General features: G+C 45.7%; 1 protein-coding gene across 7 annotated transcripts; it reads right to left on the bottom strand.

Annotated features, from left to right (window-relative positions):
* Positions 1–3,485: 3,485 nt before the first annotated feature.
* TOR4A (torsin family 4 member A) lies at positions 3,486–24,469 on the bottom strand. Of its 7 annotated transcripts, none has more exons than XM_080989630.1 (2): positions 24,334–24,469; positions 3,486–5,779 (listed from the first exon to the last, which is right to left on the bottom strand). In XM_080989630.1, the coding sequence occupies exons 1-2, from the start codon at positions 24,374–24,376 to the stop codon at positions 4,500–4,502; spliced, it is 1,323 nt and encodes a 440-aa protein (XP_080845756.1). In that variant the 5' UTR covers positions 24,377–24,469; the 3' UTR covers positions 3,486–4,499. The 7 variants fall into 7 exon arrangements, with proteins under 7 accessions (XP_080845756.1, XP_080845757.1, XP_080845761.1 ...); XM_080989631.1 differs by lacking the exon at positions 24,334–24,469 and adding an exon at positions 22,691–23,002; XM_080989635.1 differs by lacking the exon at positions 24,334–24,469 and adding an exon at positions 22,691–23,002 and having other exon boundaries at positions 3,486–5,774.
* Positions 24,470–24,925: the final 456 nt, after the last annotated feature.

Here is a 24,925-nt window from a genome sequence, read left to right as displayed (position 1 = left end):
AGGGGAGAAATCTGATTCACTGCATAATCTAAAGAAGATTCTACCAAAATGACTGGGGGATAGAGCAACTCCCTTATGGAGAAAGTTTGCAACATTTTCAGTTTAGAGAGGTGATACAGTAAAAGTTTATAAAATTATAAAAGTGGATAGAAAAAAGTTTCTCTCCCCTTAACACCATTAACACTAGAACTTTGGGGCATCCAACGCTGGAAGGCTCAGAACAGACAAAAGATACTTGCATGCATCTGTGAAAACAACATACATAAATGCTCTATATTAGGAGAAATTGCTTTGCAAAAATGTGCACGTTAGACAAAACTGCTTGCAATAATGTGTATATTAGGAGAAAAGTGCCCAAAAATGTTCATGAATTTTAGGAGGACTCTATCTATCTATCTATCTATCTATCAATCATCTATCTATCAAAGGCAAAGTGATTTGGGACTGAATTCAAGATCAGTAGGGGGTGGATCCAAAACCCATTTAAAGAGAATAAAATTACATTGTTATCTAGTAATACAGGGAGTCAGATCATTGTTCCATCAAGCTCAGTATTTCAGACAAGCAAGTTTCCCAGTCCTACCTGGAGAAGCTGCTAGAGATTGAACCTGAGACCTGCAGGCAAGGCAGACACTGTCCACTGAGTTATGGCATGCACCTTAAGACACAGGAAGTTGAATTATAGTCAGACCATTGGTCCATCTAACTCAGTGACTTCAATGCTGGCTCTGCAGTGTTTTAGGCAAGGGTCTCTTCCAGTCCTGCCTGAAGATGTTGCCAGGGATTAAACCTGGGACATTCTACAGGCAAGACCAGGGGTCGGCAAGGCTTAGTGGGCATGGGCTGGATCACTCCCACGGAGATTCTCTGTGGGCCAAACCGGCGCAGCGCGACACTGGAAATTGCGTCTGCACATGTCCGTGGTGCCAGAAATCGCTTCTGCGCATGCCCAGATGCCGAAAATCACACCTGCGCAGAAGCGATCTTCAGCGCCTAGGAATGCGTAGAAGCATTTTCCGGCACCGTGGACATGCACAGAAGTGATTTCCAGAGCTGTGGAAAAGAGTCCCTGTGCTGCGCTGTGCTGGTTTAGTGCAGCACGCAGGGACTCGTCGAGCAGGCGGCTCAGTTTGGGGGCGGCTCATGGGCCGCTTCCGGCCCATGGGCCTTAGGTTGCCGACCTCTGGGCAAGACAGATGCTCTACCAGTGAGCTACAGCCCTATCCCATGAAGACCACCACCACCCTGCATAAGACCAGAATATAAGATTACTTAACTGTACCACAGTTTCCTGTTTTAAAAGGAAGGTGGGAGGAGTATTTACTCCAGGTCCAGCCAATCATAGGCCTCCCACTGCTGATGGGCAGAGTGTGCAGTGACCAACCTGGCAGCTATCAGGTGACACTGTGGGCCAAATCAGGTTCTGCCTTATTGATGGCCTGGCTTTTTCCTCTAAGTGACAAACCTGAGCTGATCCAACCCCATCGCCTTACCTCCAAGCCATCCGCCAAGGCTGCTAGATTGCATGAGGTCTCAAACATTTTTTCCTTGCCATGAAGCTGGAAATTATTTGCAAGGTGAGTTAACAGTAAGAAAAATCAACACACACACACACAATCTGCTTGGCAAAATCCCTTTGCCTCTTCTGACTCATTTGTTTGATAATTATTGCCGTTAATTGCAAAAGATGGATGCCCTCCCATAGGATATAAACTGTTGTGCTTGACCAGACAAATACCTTGTGCGTGTTCTTAAAACACATGCATTGCTATTTTTAGGGAGAAGTTATTAATAGACCACTGCTGGTTGAGCAGAAAACTCCGCACATAAAAAAAGAAAAAGAATATATATGAGTCAACAACACACCTGCTCTATCATGCCAACTATCCCAGTGCCCAAGATTATTTTTGTAAGTAGGTGTAGGTTGGAAATAAGGTATTTGAGTGAAGGGGGGGGGGAGTAGGCTGTATGTGAGATCTTTCTAACCCCTGGATCCAGCAACTGTTAAAATAAAAGGCAGGCTAGCTTCCTATGTAAAGGTGATTGCCTGTGTGATGGGCCATTAAGAGAACAAAGGAAAGGGGCTCTCTCAGAGATGGCACATGGGTGAGGCTCCCCCAGCTCGTGGTTAGAAGGAAAAGGCAGAGTTGAGTAAGAGTGATGTGACCTAGAGGTAAAGCAGCAAGCTGGAGAGACTCAGAACAATGTTTGAGAGCAATGTTTGATTTCTGTTTGAATCCAAGGCAAAAGCTATGAGAAAAACAAGACCCTTTTGGGGTATTGATGCTGCGAACCCTTCCATCGTAGGCTCAGGTTGTATATGTGTGTAAATATCATAAAGACACTACAGTCTCCGCTGTGGCTCATTCCAAAAGGAAAAATGGACTTTGGGTAAGCGCCTGGAATCCCTGGAATATTGGACTGCCCAGAGATTGGGGTGGCGGGAAACATTTATTTAGAATTGCAATGCTATGGGGCAAAGCCTGAAGCTGCTTCCTAATTCGGGGCAAAGGGGCAGAAATAGAAAAAGTTGACAATGTGAGATCTTGAAAACACCTGGAGAGCTGGTGGGGATGTCTTTACCCAATGCCCATTACCTGTTTTGTTCCCAGGACTGAATTCCCATCCAGTGAAGTGGTGTGCTGTTATCTGCACATGTGTAGCAGCTGTCTGAAATGAGCACACCTCAGCTTAACCATGGCTTTTATGGGCCCTGGGTTTCAGACAGCGTTCTCTCCCTGCCCTGCTTGAAGATAATGGGGATTGAACCTAGGACCATCTGCATGCAAAGCAGAAGCTTTATTACTGAGCTATGGCACTTCCCCTAGAAATAAAGTATGATTCTAGTCCTTGTGGCTCTGAATGAACAGCCAACATACACAGGAAGCTGCCTTATACTAAGTCAGACCATTGGTCTACCTAGCTCAGTTTTGTCATCACTGTAAGCAGTAATGTGTACACTACCTTAGGGCTCATCCCACTTGTCCCATACCTAGAAAGCATGGGTCCAAGCAGTTTTCCAATTAACATTTACTCTGGTTCAGTGGTAAAGAGTGGGTTTTCCCAGGGAAAGTGCTGGGACAAGCGGAAGTGTTAACGAGTCACATTCATGCATTTCAATGTGTCTGCTCCGAATAGCATTGGCTACAGCCCATTTTTGCTGCTCCTTTATCAAAGAATACTAATAAACCAAAATCAATACAGTGCTGATAATATGATTAGCTTGACATTTTTTCCAACTTTTTAATTTAATTTTTGACTGTGTTTTCGAGAAAACGTTGCTGCTTTTTAAACTGACAATGTTACAGAACAGCAAAGAACTTGGGGGCTTCCAGATAGGATCGGTGCTCCTCATCCATTCAGGCTTTATGTTGCATCCACATGACAACATCCGCATCAAAATGCCAGCTTGTATCCTGCCATCCCATTTAATCCAGATTTAGAGGCTACAAATCCAGTCAGTCTTTTTTTATATATATAAAAAATTGCCAGCAACTCATTTGCAATATCTGAATGACCTGTTTACAATATTAAGCCTCCATCTGGAGGCAACTTTTATTTAAAACCATCAGGATTAAATGCAGTTACCGTATATTCTAATCTTTGCTTCTCCTTGTAATTGTGTAAGATTTTCTCTTTCTTCTATTTCAACCCTTGGGAGCCACCAGTTCAAGATTGGAAACTTGCTGGTGCCCCTTCAAAGGAAAAAGCCCGATTCAAAAGCATTTATAGCTGGGATGGTGAACCTCAGGGCCTGAGGACCAAATGTGGCCCTCATGTCCTCTCTATCTGGCCCTCAGAACTCTCCCCTGGCCACACCTCTCACAGGCCTTGTTTCACATTAATACCCTGAGAGTTATGCCTTTCCTTCAACTTCAGTAATGCCTCGGGCTCCATCCACACTATACACTTCAAGCAGTATCATATCACTTTAAACAGTCATGGCTTCCCCCAAAGAATCCTGAGAGTGTCGTTTGATAAGACTGCTGAGAGTTGCTAGACAACCCCCTATTCCCCTTCCAGAGCTACAGTTTACAGAGTGGTTGAAAAATCATTCCTCTCCCCAAAGGCATATTTATTTATTCAGGGCATTCACACCCCACCTTTTAGCCAAAGAAAGAAAGAAAAAGGTCTCAGAGCAGCTTGCAATAATCAGTACTAAGGCAGTCCTTTGCCGTCAGGCTCACAATCTAAAAAGACATGAAACGTGAGGTAAAAAAGAAATGGGAGGGAAAAGGAAAAAAGCAATCTCAAGTGTAAGTCCTTCGCTTCCTATATTCCTAGCTGTACATTCTGGCGACCAAAAGCCACGTTGCTCTCATCCCTATTCATTTGCAAATAAGTCTAGGCATTGGTCAACCCAGTACATGTGAGGGATAATGAAGCCTAGAAGGCCGCATTTGGCCCATGGGCTGAAAGTTCTCGACCCCTGCAGTTCACCCTTCCATAATGAAAAGAGGGGGAAGGCAGCCCTTTTGCCAGAAGTTCCCACTTGTCCTTTACAGTAGATTCACCTTGGCTATAACTTGCTTACAACCGGTGATGGCATACTGTTGGCCTCCCTGACTGTAATAGTTGATCTGGCTGGCTAAGCTCTCCACGTGGCTCGGATCGGGATAAAGGCCTTCGCTCATCATCTCCTCATAGAAGCAGCTCAGGATGTGGCTCTTCTCCAGCAAGACGAAGGGAACGATCTCCGCCAACATCCAAAGAGGGTGGACTTGGTCAAGGACAGGACGGAGAGCAGCCTGCAGCAACTCCACCTTCTTCTGGGGCTGCAGTAGGTCGCCAGAGGCATTCTGAAGGAGAACATTGGTGACCTCGTTGCCCCCCAGGTTGCTTATCAGGATGTACACGGCATTGAGGAACTCGTTGGTTTGGTTCGTCTGGAAGAACCCACCCAGTGTTTCCAGCAAGGCTGTAGACATGAACTCCACCTCATCCAGGATAAACACGGGGATCTTCTCTTCAATTTCGGCTTGGGTGACCATCTCGCTGATCGTCTTAGATAAATCTTGCTGGCAGGCTGATGTGGAAGCGCTGTCCGGGCAGTGGTGCATGGCGAAGTAATGGAGCACAGAGTTGTGCCCCATGACTGACCTGAAATGTTTGGCTAGCAGCCAACCGACGTGGCTCTTCCCAACCCCACTTGGGCCGTTGAAGGAGATGACCAGTGGTTTGTTGTGTATGTGGGTTGCCAGGTAGTCCTTGAGCAATGCCACAATGCTCTCGACTGCTAAGGCCTGCCCAAAAACCTCTCGGTGCATTGTCTTCTCCAGACCATCCAGATCATATTTCAGGAGGTTATCATCCAGATTCTCGATGGCGTTCAGGATCTGGAAGCAGACAATTCCTACAAGCAACAGGAGGCACCTCTTGGCTTTGCTCTTGTGCTCGGCAGGGAGGTATTTCCTGGAGTTTCCTGGGTACAATACCCTGGGGTTCTTGGACCTCTTCCTCCGCTTGCTGGATCTGGTTGAGGGCTCCTGCACCGAGGTATCAAAAGTGAAGTACTGAGAACTCTCAAAGCTTGCTTGGCTCAAGAGGGAGGTGGAGGCACTGCCCAGTCTGGCCTTCCCCAAGGAGATCTGCCTCTGGAGAAGCTTTGCTTTGGAGTCCCCAGGCAGGAAGTTCTTCTTAAAGGCATGAGCTGTCCTCCGCAGGCGAATGGCAGCCCGCACTGGGGACGAGAGCAGAGAGAGCTTCTGGGGGCTTTTCAAGGCCTGCTTCCGGCCCTCCATTGTAAGCTCTTGCCGTGGGTCTCGCTTTCCTGCCTTCTCTACAGGAGAAGAAAAAGAAGCATAAGAACACAGCAGGAAAGGCAGCATGATACAATGGTTTACTTCCCGTATCAAAATGCCACAGGGTTGTTGTGAGAGGAGAGGGAGGTGAGTGGGACACGTTTGTGGAAGAGAGATCTCCTATCAACAGAAATCTCATTTATTTCATTAGATTTCTTACTTGACCTGTACCATAAGGTCCGAGGGCACATTGTAACATCAGAATATACAATTATAAAGCAAATACAGCCATAAGACAAGAAAACAGCTCCATGAATAAATCCAGTAAAAACAATTCCATATTTAAAAACAACTTATGTTCCCGCAAACACATAGAAACAATTCTATATATATAAATATAAGTTAACTATGCTAGCAGGCCTGGTGCCAGCCATTGGTTTAGTTGGGCACTAGTCAAGGGCTCCAAAGGAATGCTGGTGGCGCTGTGGGTTAAACCACTGAGCCTAGGACTTGCCGATCAGAAGGTTGGCGGTTCGAATCCCCGCGACGGGGTGAGCTCCCGTTGCTCGGTCCCAGCTCCTGCCAACCTAGTAGTTTGAAAGCATGTCAAAGTGCAAGTAGATAGATAGGTACCGCTCTGGCGGGAAGGTAAACGGTGTTTCCGTGTGCTGCTCTGGTTCGCCAGAAGCGGCTTTCATGCTGGCCACGATCCGGAAGCTGTACGCTGGCTCCCTCGGCCAATAAAGTGAGATGAGAGCCGCAACCCCAGAGTCGGCCACGACTGGACCTTTACCTTTACTAGTCAAGGGCTCCAGGGGCTTGGAAGAGCTCCTAACCAGCCCAATCCAGCTGCATCACCATTCACTGGGCCCCAAATTATTTTCATTAGTGGGCAAAGAAGAAGGCATGTGGTGACCCTCTTAAGCAACACTGTGTCCTGTCTGTGGGTGGGTGCAGGTGGCACTGTGCCAAACCCCCTTTCCCAAAAGAGTCTGGCACTGATCCTGCATGACAGTAATTGGAACCTTCAGGTTCAGGGACAGGCTACTTAATGGGTAGGCAAACTAAGGCCCGGGGGCCAGATCCGACCCAATCGCCTTCTAAATCCGGCCTGCAGACGGTCCGGGAATCAGTGTGTTTTTTACATGAGTAGAATGTGTCCTTTTATTTAAAATGCATTTCTGGGATTGTGGGGCATAGGAATTCATTCATCCCCCCCCCCAAAAAAATAGTCCAGCCCCTGACACAGTCTGAGGGACCGTGAACCAGCCCCCCCCCCCCCCGCTGAAAAAGTTTGCTGACCCCTGGTCTACTTCCAAATATCAGGTGGGGGAGGGGCACTGCTTGTTGGTTTACCAGAGGAATCTGGGGAAATGCACGGAAGAGGTAACCAACAGAAGAGTTGGTTACCATCAGCACCACACTTTGTGTGTCTCTTAACCCCCTTTTAAAAGTACGCAGTCTCCACATAAGTATCAGTTTCACAAAACCAGACCAGAAAAACCAGCATGTAAGTTTTCTGGGTTGTTGTTTTTTTAAGTCAAAAGCAATCCCCTTTTCTTGGAGAGCAGTGCCATCTAGAGGCTACTGCCTTTCAAAACACATACTCCTGTCTGCTTTTAACAGCCGACTGCAAAATAGGATTTGTTTATTTTTAATAAAAATAATAATATTGCAATGTAAAAGCATGGATTCGCTGAACCACAAAACCTTTCACATTCAGCCTGACTCTGAAGCATTAGCATGTAGCGGACAGGAAGATAACGGGCATTCAGTAGATGGCCCGACTCACTGTTTTTAAATGACTAACAAATAACAATTCCGAAATATATTAAAAAAATTGTCCAGTAGCACCTTAGAGACCAACTAAGTTTGTTCTTGGTATAAGCTTTCATGTGCATGCACACTTCTTCAGATAGCAAATAACAATGCCATTAATTTTAACAACTTCATGAAGTTCAGTGATGAATCCCTTCAATAACCATTGGTTTGTTGATGGGTAGAGCAATCCAAACTAAAGGAAGCCAACGTAATCTATTCTGGGGTAAATCATGCCAGGGTAACTAACCCTGATTCAAAACTCCATTAAGAAGCAGGGCTGGTGACACCTGAACCCTCCAGGGGAGGAGGGAAAGTCTTTAAAACACACTTTGACTTAGACCACCTTTGTACTAGGGAATTCCCACTGGGTTACCAGGTCACATGACCAATCTGAACAGAGTTTAGAACAGGGCTATGTCTCTTTAGGACTGGAATTAAAAAGGAGAGTAAGAAATTGCTGGGTTTACAAACTGAATTGGAATACAAAAGAGGGAGGTATGAGGAAGTCCGGGAAACAAGTAAATTTAAAAGAGGTTATGAAAGGACGGAACTATTTTTAACTGTTTTTTTCTTTTCTTTCTTTTTTCTTTTTTTACTTTTTTCTATTCTGTACTTTGTATTTTGTATGGGGTATTTTTCTCTGTTTTTGTTAAAATTTTTGTGTTTAATGTGATTTTATTCTTTCTGAAATTTTAATAAATATTAATTAAAAAAAAAAAAAAAGAACAGGGCTATGTCTCCTCCTGCACCAACCTACAACACACCTCATCACACCTGTAGAACACCCCTGTTTCGGGACTTATCCTGGCCTCAGCTCAGTTGGCTGACCTGGGATGGGCGACGTCATCCAGCTAAGGCCAGGATCAGCTGGCTCAGAAACCTGCCACCTATTCAAAATGCCACTCATCCCCCAAGTTATTAGGTTTGGTTTGTCCCCTATTTATTTATCTACCCCCACTTCTTTCTCTTTATTAGATCCAGTAGAGTAAATAAAGACAACTATGGACATAAGAGTAGGGATTGTATCTTGTGCAATTTCAACTATATAGGCTGGCTGGTCAAAACCCTGCCATTTTAGGGGGGGGGGAGTAAAGAAATCCTGCATGTTGAATGCATATCTGGTCCATGAAGACTTTGTGGAGCGGGGCGGGGGGGGGAAATAGTCCTAATGATAATAAGAATAAACTGGTTAGATGGACGAATGTCCTGACTATGCATAACACAGCCTTCATTCCTAGTTTTAGAACTGTGTGCATATATATAATGGACAGTTTGGATTGTGGAATGTTATAAATTCCATTGGCACTTTTGAACTCGAGAAGCAGGATGGGAATATGAAAACAAGCCTCTATAGACAATAGGGAGAAGCTCTGCCAGACCCAGGGAGAAGCTATCAGGAGGGCAGCAGACAGGCCCATCCCACCACCAGGCTGCATTCATTCACTCATCAGCACTGATTTCAGTGCCAAGAGGCCAATTGTTCTTTGGGTTAAACTTCTACTAGAAAAATATGTTTGACCCAGTGAGAGCAGGATGCAAAACAGCAGGATGGGCGCTGCCTAGATCAAGCATGCAACAAAAAGAAGGCATGCATTTTCAATCTCAGTAATTAACTTCTAGAAATCAGCAAGTCACCGAGGTGGAAGGGACCTTAGAAATCATCCGATCCAACCAGCAACTCAGTACAAGATCTGAAATGCAGGAGGCGACTGCAGGATCCCTGACAGGTGAGCCGTCCAAGCAGCTGTTTCAAACACCTACAGCAAAGGGAAAACCACCACCTCCTGAGGGAGGCTGTTCTATCGTCAAACAGCTCTTACCGTCAGGACAGTTCTCTTAACGTTCACCTGAGCTCTGCTTCCCTGCCATTTCCAGTCACATGCAATCTCCAGAGGAAAGAGCAGTGGTGGCTGGTACACATTGGGGCTGGTAGGGCAGGAGGCAGGGGAGGGGGAAACAGTAGGTGGAGCCCAGAGCCCATGATAGGTGGAGGCAGAGCCAATGACAGGCAGAGCCAAGCCATTTTATCTTAGGCCCCGTCCTCTTCCTCTCTGCTGAGTTCTGCAAGGGGAATGCTGACAGTAAGGAAGAGGAAGGTGACACGCAGGACAGCCCTCTGGACTGGCTGTAAGAAGGCTGGCGAGTGAGTGCTGACCGAGGTTGGTGGGGTACTTACCCATTCACCCTAACAGACCAGCCTCCGCTGTAGGGCAGGAGGCAGGGAGATGAACATTAGGTGGAGAAAGAGCCAGTGACAAGCGGAACCACCACCTGATTTATAAGAAAGAAGGCAAGAAGGTGGGCCAGTCTTATATATAGGTAACATAGAAAGCTGTCTTTGCCAAGTCAGACCATCACTCTACCTAGCTCAGCATTGTCTACGGTGAATGGCAATGGCTCTCCAGAATTTTAAGACACGCAGTCTTTTCCTCTTACCTGAAAATTTCAGGAACTGAACCTGGGATCTTTTGCACAAACTCATTGCAGGCCACATTGAAGCTAATGGACAAAGGGCTTACTCCGAATATAACTCAGTCCATGAGTGGGAAACTTTTGGCCCACCAGATGTTGCTGAACTACAACTCTCATAAGCCCCATCAAACATGGCCAGTAGCAAAGGATGGTGGGAGTTGTAGTTCCCCACAGCTTGAAGCATAAGAACATAAGCAGAGCTGTATAAAAACATTAAGATAATAATAATAATAATAATAATAATAATAATAATAATAATAATTCCATTGTCATGTTGGCCAACCAGATGTCACAGTGTATCAGGAACCAGAGTCAAGTGTAGGTCAGATGGTATCAGCAAAGTTAACTCTTTATTCAAAGCAACCAAAACAGTGCAGGCCAGTAATCCTACCAACTCTTCCCGGTATGTGTTGCCCCAATGAGGCAGCTGCAAGGACTGAAGGTCCCCACCTTCCCACAGCTGCCTAAGTTCCGTCCTCTCCAGCGTTTCCCCCCAAGCAATCAGAGACTGCCTCTGAGCACAACCAATCTCTCTGCGTGTTATGGGAGACCGGGTCGGTTCGGGGGAGCTGGTTGCAGCAGGAGGGGGAGACTCCCTGGATTCTTCAGAGGTCTTCCTCATTGCTGCCTCTTGGTTCCCCCCCCCCTTGTACTGCCTCCTTTTCTGCCTCTGAGCCTGGACTGCTCTCTGTCCCTGGCTTTTTCTGCTCACTAAACCCTGTTGCCTCTTCAGCTTCCAGCACCTCCTCCTCCCAATCTGCTCCCTCTTCTCCTTCTGACCACACTTCACTGTCCCACCACCAATCCCCTGGCTCTGACCCTTCTTCCCCTGGGGGTTCCCTTGGAGGTACCCCTTGCTGGTGCCTCCCACCACTCATTCACATCCAGCCAGTTCATGACACAATGGGAATCCTGCAAGCAGGACAACACTCTCCCCTCCTGCGGCTTCAAACAACTGGTATTTAGTAGCATTACTACTTCTGATTATGGAGACAGAACACAGCCATCATTGACTAATAGCAACTGATAGTCCTATGCTCCATGATTTTGCCTTATCCTCTTTTAAAGCCTTCCAAGTTAGTGGCTACCAGTGACTCCTTTGGGAGGGAGTTCCAGAGTTTAACAATGCACTGCAATGTGAAACAACAACAGTGCATTGGTAGAGGGTTTATACTGGATGGGTCATCATTCTATTTTATTTCTTGTTCTGTGATATGCCCCCTAAATGGTACCACATTATTGCTCCTGGGGGGTGGGCACTCTACAGGGGGAACAGAAGCAGGACACTCATAAAATTAAACCAGAACAATTGTGGTATAAAAAGTTACAGAATTTCAGCAGAACGCTATGGAACTTACAGGAAACGAAGCAGGATATCTGCCCCAAAACTTTTGCAGGCTCAAACAGGATCAAAAGCAGGGTGGCTGATAACATGAGCCCAAATCATTATAAATATACAATACAGAGGATGCTGGGAGGGGACCTGGGTAATAACAATCGGGGACCATTTCTCTTACCATGCCAGGCTTGTGAAAACAGGATACTTTTACTCAATGGACCTTTCGGTTCAGTGCTACAGAGTTCTTCCTCTGTTCTTAAATGTTTAACCCCCTTTAATCGTTTTCTTCCTGCTACACACTGCACAGGAAGCAACAAAAGGGGCTTCTAGTGTTCTTGGTAGTTATATTTTGAGGAAGCCAGTGAATCCATGCAAGGGCTCTGTTCTTACCACATAAACCCAAACCATGAGTCAGACGCTACAGAATCAGCGATGCACTTTCTGTACGTTTGGTCCGTCATGGCAGCCAGGAGGAGGAGTTCCAGCCAGCGGCAAACAGAGGAAATAAACCAGTTTTCTCTCAGATTACTAGAAAGCCCCGGCTGTGGTGGCTGCTGCCCATTGGCAGAAGTCAGGGAGCCCAGAAATAGGTGGCACCAGAGCCAATGACAGGCACAGCCATCTAAATCTAGTTTTGTCCCCATCCGGCTGAGTTTTACATGAGCTCAGGTGTGGGTGAACCTGTCAGTTCTGATTTCTCTCAGGTAGGATTCACACCATGCATTTAAAGCACTCTTATACTACATTAACAGCAGTTGCCTGATGGCAAATTCAGAAGCAAAGGGTCCCTTCGTGATAGTTACATCACGCCCCCACTCCTCCTAAGATTGTACAATAAAAATGACCTTTCAGGTCTCTTTGTTCTGCTGAGGATGACAGTGTGGTCACATTCTTAAAAGGTAAAGGGACACCTGACTATTAGGTCCAGTTGTGGCCGACTTTGGGGTTGCGGCGCTCATCTCGCTTTATTGGCCGAGGGAGCCGGCGTACAGCTTCCGGGTCATGTGGCCAGCATGACTAAGTCGCTTCTGGCAGGCCAGAGCAGCGCACGGAAATGCCGTTTACCTTCCCGCCGGAGCAGTACCTATTTATCTACTTGCACTTTGACGTGCTTTCAAACTGCTAGGTTGGCAGGAGTTGGGACTGAGCAATGGGAGCTCACCCCATCGCGGGGATTTGAACTGCCAACCTTCTGATCGGCAAGTCCTAGGCTCTGTGGTTTAGACCACAGAGCCACCGCATCCAGGTCACATTCTTACCATACTTTTAATAAACTATGATACCACTTTAAACAGCTATGGCTTCCCTGAAGAATTCTGGGAAATGTAGTATGCTAAGACTGGTGTTAGAAGACCCCCTAGTCCCCTCATGGAACTACAGTTCACAGAGTGGTTCTACGGTCAATCCCTTTTCACAGGGAACTCTGGGAATCGTAAGTCTCTGAGGGGAATTAGGGTCTTCTAACAACTCTTAGCAACTTAAAAAAAAAACAAAACCCACAGCTCCCATAATTCTTTGTGGGAAGCCATCACTGCTTAATGTGGTACGATGCTGCTTTAAATGCATAGTGTGGACGTGGCCTATGTCCTTTTGAGATCCAGCAAGAAGAAGACGATGATAGAGAGAGCAAATGGTTGTTTTTTTCACAGAGTAAATTACAGCTCACAGAGAGCAAATCAGGCACACACTTAGAAAATGGGTTTCTTTTTGTTTTTTTCAGAGCAAAGTGAAACAGCTTTCAAAAGTTTCAATAATGCAGCCCACAGGATGTATTATTGCTTTTTTTAAAAAAAAAATAATTATAGTGTAGAGACATAAATGCACAGAAATGAAAAGCCCCCAGTTTCAAAATGCCTGGTCCCTTACCAAAGTAACAGCAATTTGCCTTCAAATGAAACCCATTTCAAGCACTTCTCTGAAGAATGGAGCAGGGCGGGTGGGTGGGAGGAAGAAGAAGAAAGCAGAGACCTCAGGTATCCCATAACATCCTTGGCAATGCCCCTTGCAATGGACGTTCTGGCACAAAACTGCCTGAGCAAAAAATATTTAGTACTGCAAATAGTGGGCTCATTCATTAGCTGCTTAGAGCCAATTAACACCAGAACTTTGCAGCATCAAGGCATAAGCCAATGCAAATCAGTCTGCAGGAGCTTGGGTGTGTAGGATGTTGACAAAGGAACCCTGCTCCCCAAAAAAGGAAAGGTTCTACAATCCCCCGTGACCCTGTACAACCCCCATTCACCCCGTCATCAGAATTGTAGTCTGTTAAGGGTGCTGAAAGTTCTTAGGAGACCTTCAACAAACTGCAATTTCTAGGACACTTTGTGGGAAGCCATGTGTCTTAAAGTGGAATAAGAGTGCTTTAAATGTATGGTTTTGGTGTGACTCTCATTTTCTACATCAGTTTGCAACCCTTGAAAAGAAAAAAGAACACATTTTTGGAAATCAACTTCCCATAATACAATGCCTTTCATATGTTATTTTCACTAATATATGCATACTTTACCCTAGTATATGCATTCTTATACACATTACTTGGCCAGAAAATTGCACTGCAAAATTCAGAGAAGTTCAAATTTCGAAGGAGGGCTGCGAGAGAGAGCACTCAGATGCAGAGCTTTAAAACACAGATCTGTGCCTTGAAAGAGCAGGCAAAAAGGTAAGCGTGGATAAGCCACTATTTTATCTGTGTCGTCTTGAACAGCAGCCACTATGCAATTCACTGCTAGCAATAAGGGCTAACAGTGGATCTTTTATGTTCAAGGTAGCATATGGCGGATTACTGGCTAGATCTAGACCTTTTCTGGCTCCCCAGGAGGTCAGCTTCCCAGAAACATCATGCTGGCCCACCATTCCTATGGTTTAGCAACAGATGCACAGCGATTTTTTCTCAGCATCCCAAGCTCACCTCCTTCTGATAAGTAGAGCTCAGCTATCCAAGGGTTTTGAAAGCATTGCTCTGAAACTTACCCAAGCTCTCTGGGACACACAACCCCAGTGAGGAAAGGTTTCAGCAATTGGGGCTTTCTTTGTTGGGGGGGGGGGAAGGACACTCAGAGGAGACATTATTATAGAAATGTTTAAAATTATGCATGACACAGAGAAAGTGGATAGATAGAAGTGCTCCTCCCTTTCTCATAACCCTAGAAGTCATGGGCACCCGATGAGGTTGAACGCTGGAGGATTTAAGACGCGCAAAAGGAAGACCTTCTTTACACAGCACAGTTAAACTATAATAATAATAATAATAATAATAATAATAATAATAATTGGTGAAGAATCGCAACGATTAAAATGAATGTGCTACCAAAGATGTTATTTTTATTTCAAACAGTTCCAGTGATCAAAGGGGCAGCAATTTTTTAAAATTGGCAAAGAGAAATTTCAAGGTATATCTGGCAGGGTAAGAAGCCGAGGATAAAATTTAAGATATTGACAGATGTGAAAGCAAGAGGAGGCTTCGCCCTGCCAGACTTGAAATTGTACTATGAAGCATCTTGCCTCTGTTGGTTGAAGGAATGGGTGAAATTAGAAGATACTGATTTGTTAGATTTGGAAGGTTTTGACAATAGATTTGGGTGGCATGCGTATTTGTGGTATGATAAGAAACGTGTACACAAAGGTTTTGAAAATCACATCATAAGAAGGTCCCTGATTGAAGTGTGGGAAAGATATAAAAATCTGTTGGAACAAAAAACTCCATATTGGTTATCGCCGTTGGAGGCGATGAGCGTGAAGAAAGTCAATATGACTGGGGGATGGGTGACATATGAGAAGTTAATAAGTAAAAGAGAAGGTAAATGGAAAATGAGACCATTTGAAGAAGTTAAGGAATATGTTAATGACTGGTTGCATTTTTTTCAAATTAATGAAATGTTTAGAAAAGATTTAAATCAAAGGGGTTTTGCTGATAAAGAATCAAAATTTCAGACAGAAATATTGAATAATGATTTTAACATTTTAGCCAAAATGTATAAGATATTAGTAGAATGGTGCACGAAGGATGAATGCTCCAAAGTGAGAGCATTTGGGTCAAAATTAAGGGAGAGAAGAATAACAGTGACCTCACTGTGGGAGTTTACTATAGATCGCCAAGCCAAACGGAGGACATAGATGATGCCTTCCTGGAACAGATGGCCAAGCATGCAAAAGGAAGGGAGATAGTAGTAATGGGGGACTTCAATTACCCGGATATTTGTTGGATGTCAAACTCAGCCAAGAGCATAAGGTCAAACAGATTCCTCACTGGCCTTGCAGACAACTTCATTGTCCAGAAAGTGGGAGAAGCAACAAGAGGAACAGCCATTTTAGATCTGGTCCTAACTAATGTTGATGACCTGGTTAGTGGGGTAGAAGTGGAAGGATCATTAGGCGCGCGTGATCATGCTCTTCTGAAGTTTACTATACAGCGGAAAGGAGCAGCCAAGCATACTAGGACTCAATTTCTTGACTTTAAGAAAGCCGACTTCATAAAACTTAGGGAAGTGCTGGGTGAGATTCCATGGACAGTAATACTAAAAGGAAAGGGAGTTCATGATGGCTGGGAGTTTGTTAAGAGGGAGATAGTAAAAGCACAACGTCAGGCAATACCAATAAGACGGAAACATGGAAGGTGCCTAAAGAAGCCAGGGTGGCTATCTAAAGAACTTTTAATTGAGTTAAGATTAAAAAAGGATGTGTACAAAAAATGGAAAAGGGGGGAAACCACCAAAGAGGAATTCAAACAAATAGCCAGCACGTGTAGACACAAAGTCAGAAAAGCTAAAGCACAGAATGAACTCAGGCTTGCTAGAGAGGTTAAAAGCAACAAAAAAGGCTTTTATGGGTATGTTCGTAGCAAAAGGAAGAACAAAGAAACAGTGGGGTCACTCAGAGGAGAAGATGGTGAAATGCAAACAGGGGACACAGAAAGGGCTGAACTCCTCAATGCCTTCTTTGCCTCAGTCTTCTCCGATAAAGAAAACAATGCCCGACCTGAAGAATTTGAAGCAAATGATTCAGCAAAGGAAACACAGCCCAGAATAACTAAGGAGATAGTACAAGAATACTTGGCTAGTTTAGATGTATTCAAGTCTCCAGGGCCAGATGAACTGCATCCAAGAGTATTAAAAGAACTGGCAGATGTGATCTCAGAACCACTGGCAGTCATCTTTGAGAATTCCTGGAGAACAGGCGAAGTCCCGGCAGACTGGAGGAGGGCAAATGTTGTCCCTATTTTCAAAAAGGGGAAAAGAGAGGACCCAAATAATTACCGCCCAGTCAGTCTGACATCAATACCAGGGAAGATTCTGGAGCAGATCATTAAGCAAACAGTCTGTGAGCACCTAGAAAGGAATGCTGTGATCACCAATAGTCAGCATGGATTTCTGAAAAATAAGTCATGTCAGACTAACCTGATCTCGTTTTTTGACAGAATTACAACCCTGGTAGATGAAGGGAACGCAGTGGATGTAGCCTACCTTGATTTCAGCAAGGCATTTGACAAGGTGCCCCATGATATTCTTGTAAAGAAGCTGGTAAAATGCGGTCTTGACTATGCTACCACTCAGTGGATTTATAACTGGCTGACTGACTGAACCCAAAGGGTGCTCATCAATGGTTCCTCTTCATCCTGGAGAAGAGTGACTAGTGGGGTGCCACAGGGTTCTGTCTTGGGCCCAGTCTTATTCAACATCTTTATCAACGACTTGGATGATGGACTCAAGGGCATCCTGATCAAATTTGCAGATGACACCAAACTGGGAGGGGTGGCTAACACCCCAGAGGACAGGATCACACTTCAAAACGACCTTGACAGATTAGAGAACTGGGCCAAAACAAACAAGATGAATTTTAACAGGGAGAAATGTAAAGTATTGCACTTGGGCAAAAAAAAAATGAGAGGCACAAATACAAGATGGGTGACACCTGGCTTGAGAGCAGTACATGTGAAAAGGATCTAGGAGTCTTGGTTGACCACAAACTTGACATGAGCCAACAGTGTGACGCGGCAGCTAAAAAAGCCAATGCAATTCTGGGCTGCATCAATAGGAGTATAGCATCTAGATCAAGGGAAGTAATAGTGCCACTGTATTCTGCTCTGGTCAGACCTCACCTGGAGTACTGTGTCCAGTTCTGGGCACCACAGTTCAAGAAGGACACTGACAAACTGGAACGTGTCCAGAGGAGGGCAACCAAAATGGTCAAAGGCCTGGAAACGATGCCTTATGAGGAACAGCTAAGGGAGCTGGGCATGTTTAGCCTGGAGAAGAGGAGGTTAAGGGGTGATATGATAGCCATGTTCAAATATATAAAAGGATGTCACATAGAGGAGGGAGAAAGGTTGTTTTCTGCTGCTCCAGAGAAGCGGACACGGAGCAATGGATCCAAACTACAAGAAAGAAGATTCCACCTAAATATTAGGAAGAACTTCCTGACAGTAAGAGCTGTTCGACAGTGGAATTTGCTGCCAAGGAGTGTGGTGGAGTCTCCTTCTTTGGAGGTCTTTAAGCAGAGGCTTGACAACCATATGTCAGGAGTGCTCTGATGGTGTTTCCTGCTTGGCAGGGGGTTGGACTCGATGGCCCTTGTGGTCTCTTCCAACTCTATGATTCTATGATTCTATGAAGAGGTAAAATCAGTTATGATTGATTGGGCCAAAGATTTAGGACATAATATACAAATGGAGAATTGGGAAAAATTATGGAAAGAAGGTCTAAGATTCACAGCATGTACAACTATAAAAGAAAATGTGATGAAAATGATGTATCGATGGTATGTAACACCGGTGAAATTAGCAAAAATGTATAAGACAGGTAACAAATGTTGGAAATGTAAAGAAAAAGAAGGTACATTTTATCATATGTGGTGGGAATGCAAGAAAGTTAAAAGCTTTTGGGAAATAGTATATAATGAATTGAAGAAAATGTTGAAATATACATTTGTTAAGAAACCAGAAGCATTTTTATTAGGCATTACAGGTAATGAGATAAATAAGAAAGAAAAGAAGTTATTTTTATATGCAGTGACAGCGGCAAGAATACTGATGGCCCAGAAATGGAAACAGGAGGAGCTACCTACGATAGAAGAATGGAGAACAAAAATGATGGACTATGCAGAACTGGACAGAATGACAGGAAGGATCCGAAATTGACGAGATCAAAGATTTACAGAAGATTGGGAAAAATTTATTGAATATTTGCAAAAATTAAGTGATAATCAGATTACGTTTGTAAGTTTTAATGAAGCGCTGTGATAGGAGAATGTTAATAATAAGTATTAAAAATGGGATGAAGTTTACAGTAATAATATAAATAATAAATAGAAATGTGCAAAAAGTTAAAATATGAAGGATTGCAGACAAATTGAGGGAAGTCAAAAAAGAGAAATAAGATGTAATTAAGATGTATGGAGTGTATAATTCTGTTTTGTATTTGAAAACTAATAAAAATATATAATAATAATAATAATAATAATAATAATAATAATAATTTATTATTTATACCCTGCCCATCTGGCCACTCTGGGCGGCTTCCAACACAATATTAAAATACAGTAATGCATCAAATATTAAAAGCTTCCCTAAACAGGGCTGCCTTCAGATGTCATCTAAACGTCTGGTAGTTGTTGTTCTCTTTGACATCTGATGGGAGGGCGTTCCACAGGGCGGATGCCACTACCGAGAAGGTCCTCTGCCTGGTTCCCTGTAACTTGGCTTCTCGCAGTGAGGGAACCGCCAGAAGGCCCTCGGCGCTGGACCTCAGTGTCCGGGTAGAACAATGGGGGTGGAGACGCTCCTTCTGATATACTGGACCAAGGCCAGTATATGGAACTACCTCTCACAGGAGGCAGTGATGACCGGCAGAGCAAGCTGATTGGGCGCCTGGGGCAGTGTGTGTGTCCTGCGCCCAGGGGCGGGGCCAGCCACCCGCGGGGCAGGGTGAGCTGGGGCAGGACACTCCACAGGGCCTCCAAAATGTCTGCCTACCTCCTCCCACTCAGCCACCCTACAGCTGGGGTGGGGGGAGGCAGCGGGCGGACCGTTTGGGGCCCCACGGTGAGTGGCGCCCAGCATTTTGTCACCCCCCTCACTGGTGACACCCAGGCAGCCTGCCCCCACCACACACTCCCTGCCTCTGCCCCTGGTGATGATCTTCAGCTTGGATTACTTTAAAAGAGGATTCATGGAGGAGAAGGCTATCTATGGCTACTAGCCATGGTGGCTATGTTCTGCCTCCATTGTCGAAGGCAGTGTGTTTCTGAATGCCAGTGGCTGAAAACTGCAGGAGGAGAGAGGGCTCTTGCGCTTGGGACCTGCTTGCAGGCTTCCCATGGGGCATCTAGTTGGCCACTGTGAGAACAGAATTCTGGACTAAATGGGCTATTGGTCTGATCCAACAGGTCTCCTCCAACAGGTCTCACTTAGCTCAAAGGTATACTCCATGTGCCAGAACCCTTGAAAGTCACTTCCAATCAGGGCATGCAGCACTGAGCTAGATGGACCAATAGTTTGACTCCCTCATAAAAGGCAGCTTCCTAAGTTTAAAGGGAAAGACCATAGCTCAGTGGTGGAGCATCTGCTTTGCACACAGAAGGTCCCAGGCAGAACAGGGAAGGATCCTGTGTCTGAAAACATGGAGAGCTGCTGCCAGTCAGCATGGACAGTACTAAGCTAGATAGACCAATGGTCTGAATGGCATGAGATGAGGAGGGGGCTTAATCCCTGTAACTGAAGCTTTATGGTTTTAACTTTATTGGTATCCACCATCACCCTAAGCCCTCAGCATGGGGATTGGAAGAGATGAAACAAATAGGTCAGGAAATGGGTTTAAAAGTAAAGGATAAAGGGACCCCTGACCATTAGGTCCAGTCGCAGATGACTCTGGGGTTGCGGCACTCATCTCGCTTTACTGACCGAGGGAGCCGGCGTACAGCTTCCGGGTCATGTGGCCAGCATGACTAAGCCGCTTCTGGCGAACCAGAGCAGCGCACGGAAACGCCGTTTACCTTCCCGCCGGAGTGGTACCTATTTATCTACTTGCACTCTGATGTGCTTTCGAACTGCTAGGTGGGCAGGAGCTGGGACTGAGCAACGGGCGCTTACCCCGTCACAGGGATTCGAACCACCAACCTTCTGATCAGCAAGTCCTAGGCTCTGTGGTTTAGACCACAGCGCCACCCTAAGCCCTCGGTGTGGGGATTGGAGGGGATGGAACACATAGCTCAGGAAATGGGTTTAGCAGCTCTCAAGTAGCTGCTTATGAACACTGGCATTTCAAGGACCCAGGAAGAGCAGGCAAAACTTGTTGGGCCTCATTCTTGAGCAGAAACACTTTACGCCCCTACTGATGGAAGGTGCTCACCCAACCCCCTGTTTGCTGCTGTAAATCTCCAGCAGGGCTGGCAACAGGAAGGGAGCAAAAGTATTTGCAGGCTCCTGGTTAATGTTTCCTGGGACTAGTAGGGCAGAATGCTTCAAAATTTCCACATGTAAGGATCACAAGCATTTTTCAGGATGTGGAAACATCTGGTCTTTGCAATCAACTTGCAACCACACTAGTCAGGGAATGCTTTGCAGAACATTATCTCACCACCATTTTCTCCACTGATATATGGGCAAACAGCGACCAGCAGTCTTCATATGGTTTGTGGATGTCGGATGTGCTGAGTCACCTCATCTGACACACACAAACTCTGGAAGCAAGGCTACCAACTTGTTTTACTGATGGGCTTTTAACTGCAGCAACCACAGGGGAACCTTTTCAGCCGAAGGGCCACATTCCCTCTAAACAACCTTCTGAGGGCCACATACCAGTTGGTAGGCAGGGCCAGGAGCAAAGGTGGGTGGAGCAATGGATCTTACCTTTGTACTGTCAGCTAATTCACACACACACACCCCTCTATCTTCCATCCTGGACAAGCAAGAGGCATTATCAGAGTTTAAGGGTACTGGCCACCCAGGCAAAAACACTAAAGGTGTGAAGCAGGGTCAATGCAAAGCGTTACCTAGGGAGAGGGGGTGTGGTCTTGGAAGAGTTTTGAGGGCCACATAGAGAGGCCTGGAGGCCCCACTCCTGCTTTGTAGGCACAAATTGAGCAACTGAAGCTTTTCCTAGCATGGAGCTGAAGCAATTGGGAAAACCTCAGCTGCTCAATTTATCCCATTGCAGGCAGCTGTTAAAAGCATAGGAATAGGCAGAAAGGTGGCAACACTAGCCGGAAGCCCTCTAAGTGGAGAAATGGTTCATCAGATGGGTGACCAGTTGATGGCCAACGTGGTCATGCTGTGTGCACTGCCAGAGAATTTTCAATAATCTGTTTTGACATGTGCATTTCCCTTGAAGTTCCAAAGCAGGAAGTGCATCTTTTTATGTTTGAGCACTGCACGACGTGCGTCTCATTCCTAGTTAGAGAACTCATTTCCAGAGATTCATGACTTGCCATTGAAGTTGCAAACTACTTCCAAAGAAAGATGTCCTGATAAGCCACAATATTACTCCCAGGTACAGTACATGCAAGGGAAAGTCTGCGCACATGCACTTTCCACACCAGGAAAAAGTTTCACTTATAGCTTTCCTGCTTTTCCTATGGCTAAAGTGCAGGAGCCCAACTAGAAAACAAAACTAATGACAGCCTTAGAGTTGCCACCTTTTAAGCTAACCCTGCTCATCTGCCTTTAGCTGCACCTCAACTGGCATACATTAGCAGATGGCAAAGCTGTTTTGAAAGGCTTTGCCAGCAGACAGATCAAGTGACTTGTGAAATGCAGGCCAGGTCCGTTTTTTTCTGGTCAGCTGGCAAACCCAGTCCCACATCCATCACTCTTTCCCTGACCATTACAGAAGAAAAAGATGATGCCAACCCAAAGCAGCCTCATACAACCCCTAAGAGCTGAAAGGATTTTTCAGTTGCAGAAATTCAGCAGGGGCCATTTCACTGCCATCCTTTTCAGCTCTGTACCAGTAAAAACTTAATTCTCTTAAACCAACTGCATGCCAGCCAGTTACTCACAGAATAGAAGTTTGCTCGGGGCACTGATTTCTCTGCATGGTTGCAAATTCACACAGTAGACTTTTGCTCCTCTGCAACTTGATCTGAAGACCACTACCAGGTGATTATAACCCCCTCCCTCCCAACACTGCAAAGACAAGTTGTTGTTGCTGCTGCTGCAAATTAAGATACTCTTAAAAGACAATGACACAGAAGGTTGTTTTCTTCCTTCTGGAGCAGCCGGCAACTTTACAACCCTGTACTGACCCCATCAAAAAAATAATAAATACTGGACTCTCCGCTCCACCCATCCAACCCAGCCCCACCACAGACAGACAGAGAGCATTACCAAGCATTGGGCCTTCTTCGGAGCTGCACCAGCAGGGAACTTGCTTCCCTCCTCTGAAGGAGCCGGGCCAGTCCCAAGGAGCCGGCGTTAGCCATGTGGCATTTTTTTGGAAGTCGAGTCAGCAGGGTTGAGAGTGCAACCACTTGTGCAAAGCTGATGTGGCCTTTCCTCTGTGTGTGTGTGTGTCAGAGAGAGAGAGAGAAAAGAGCAAGAGATGGGAGCAGGGCCCTCCTCCCTCCTGAGCTTCCTCCTCACACCCTCATGAGGCCTTATCGCTAAAGCACTGTGCAGCTGTGTTTGGCTGCTGGCCTGTCTGTGTTGCAAGAGTTCAGACACACACACACACAGAAACATAAACACCACATACACACACGGAGAGAGGCAAAAAGCCCATTCATTGGCTGCGTCTGGGTTGCGACAGGAAACCTGACGCTGGTTATGTGAGGCAGATCAGGCCACTGTCGCCACCCATTCCGCTATGGGTCTCTTGAGTCAAAGAGAGGTGAAGGGGCGATAGGCCAGCCGGCCTGCACCACAGGATAGTCTGAAGCTTCTCACTTGGCCCCCAATTAAGGTGGATGACTTCAGACAGGCTGCTGTGCTCCACTTGGGCCACGTGCTCCAGCTGCACAGTCTGAGGCCTTCATTACATGAGCCACATGACCAACTTTTACTGAGGACAATCCTCTGTTTGAAGGGATTTGGACTATCCCTGTCTAAGGCCACATTCACAGCATAAAAAGCACCATGATACCACTGTGGACGGTCAATGGTTTTAGTTTACAGGAACTTAAGAGTTGTTAGGAGACCTCTCTTGAACCTACAGCTCTCAAGAGGGGTGTAACAGTTGATCCCTTTTCTCAGGGAACTCTGGGAATTGTAGCTCTGGGAGGGGAATGAGATCTCCCAACAACTCTCAGCACCCAGAGCAAATGACAGTCCCCAGGATTCTTTGGGCAAAGCCATAACCTGTTATCAGAGTGCTTTAAATGTGTGGTATGAATGTGGCCTGCCCCTGGTCTAACCACCACACCAAACATCCAAGCCCTGGAACATAGGTTGTTGCTGGCACTGGTCTGCCTTGAGAGACAATGGAAGAGGATGCCTTAGGGGGTAAAGTCAAGCGGTTGGAGAGTTACAGCACCTGCTACGGCCTCCCACCTTTCCGCCAAAAGGCTCAAGGTGGTTGTACAGTGTTCTCTCTCTTTGCCCAATTTTATCCTCACAGCAACCCTGTGAGGTAAGAAAGGCTGAGAGACAGCAACTGGCCCAAGGTCACCCAAGTGAGCTTCATGGCAACTGGTGGTGTAGTTGTTAGAATGTCTGTCGGCCAAGGACCTGGGAGGCCAGGGTTCAAGTCCCCACTCGGCCATGAAGCTCGCTTTGTAACCTTGGGGTTGGCAAAAGGCTTGGCAGATAAGCAGAGGATATGAATATAATAAAATAAAAAATAAGCCACAGACCTTCCCCATCCCAGCTTTTTGTCTGCTGAAGCAGCCACCCAGCACAACAACAAAATCAAACCAGGCAAATAATTACAGGGTTGCCAGTTTGTTTGTTTTTGTTTCTTTTAAAGGCTGCTGTAGGTATGCCTTGAATAGCTCTTCTCCCCTCATTTACAGTTCCTAAGGCCAGTCACTCACCACTGGAAGGGTCTCTTGCTGCATCAGCTGAAAACAGTCCCATGTCATTGCCCCTTTTCAGGCACTGGCTTCCTCAACCAAACTTCCCAATGTTCAATGAACGGTTTTGTTTTTCTCTTCTGACTTTCTGCAGGGAAATGAGCCCTAGAGTTAGGAGTATGCAAATCCCTTTGAAAGACGCAACAATGGGCAGGTGTATTCTGTAATTTGCATAATTGTCATACAGACCAGTGTGTGTGTGTGTGTGTGCCCGTGCGCACAGTTGTAAAACAATGCTAAATAAAATTTGTGCAAACCAATACAAAACGGCCAAAGATGTGCTATATGTGTACATGCATCCTGCTAGGGCTCACTCCACTTGCCAGCCCTGCCTATCTGCCGGGTCCTTTGCCCATCACATTTCCCCCACACCTGACCGACTTCTAATTCCTTTACACCTGACTAAAAAAACACACCATCTCTTTATACCTCAGCCCACCCCCTTACAGCTCAGCCTAATCACCAGCTGCAACATGGTGATAGCCATGGGCTTAGACAGGATTTATGTTAGTGCTGAGCTATCTGTGACGCGATTGCTCAGTTAGTTAAGTAT

The sequence above is a fragment of the Podarcis pityusensis genome (assembly GCF_964106645.2).
Source record: "Podarcis pityusensis genome assembly, chromosome: Z".
In the NCBI taxonomy this organism is placed as follows: Eukaryota; Metazoa; Chordata; class Lepidosauria; order Squamata; family Lacertidae; genus Podarcis; species Podarcis pityusensis.
Note: the sequence above shows the minus strand (reverse complement) of the source record. Positions and strands in the feature narration are given on the sequence as shown.

What these genes read in the sequence shown, in the direction of transcription:
- TOR4A (XM_080989630.1), bottom strand. Translation starts at nt 24,376, where the DNA reads ATGGGACTGTTTTCAGCTGATGCAGCAAGAGACCCTTCCAGTG. An exon ending in AGCAAGAGACCCTTCCAGTG is followed by an intron (nt 5,780 to 24,333) that starts GTGAGTGACTGG and finishes CTTCTCCTGTAG; the next exon opens with AGAAGGCAGGAAAGCGAGAC.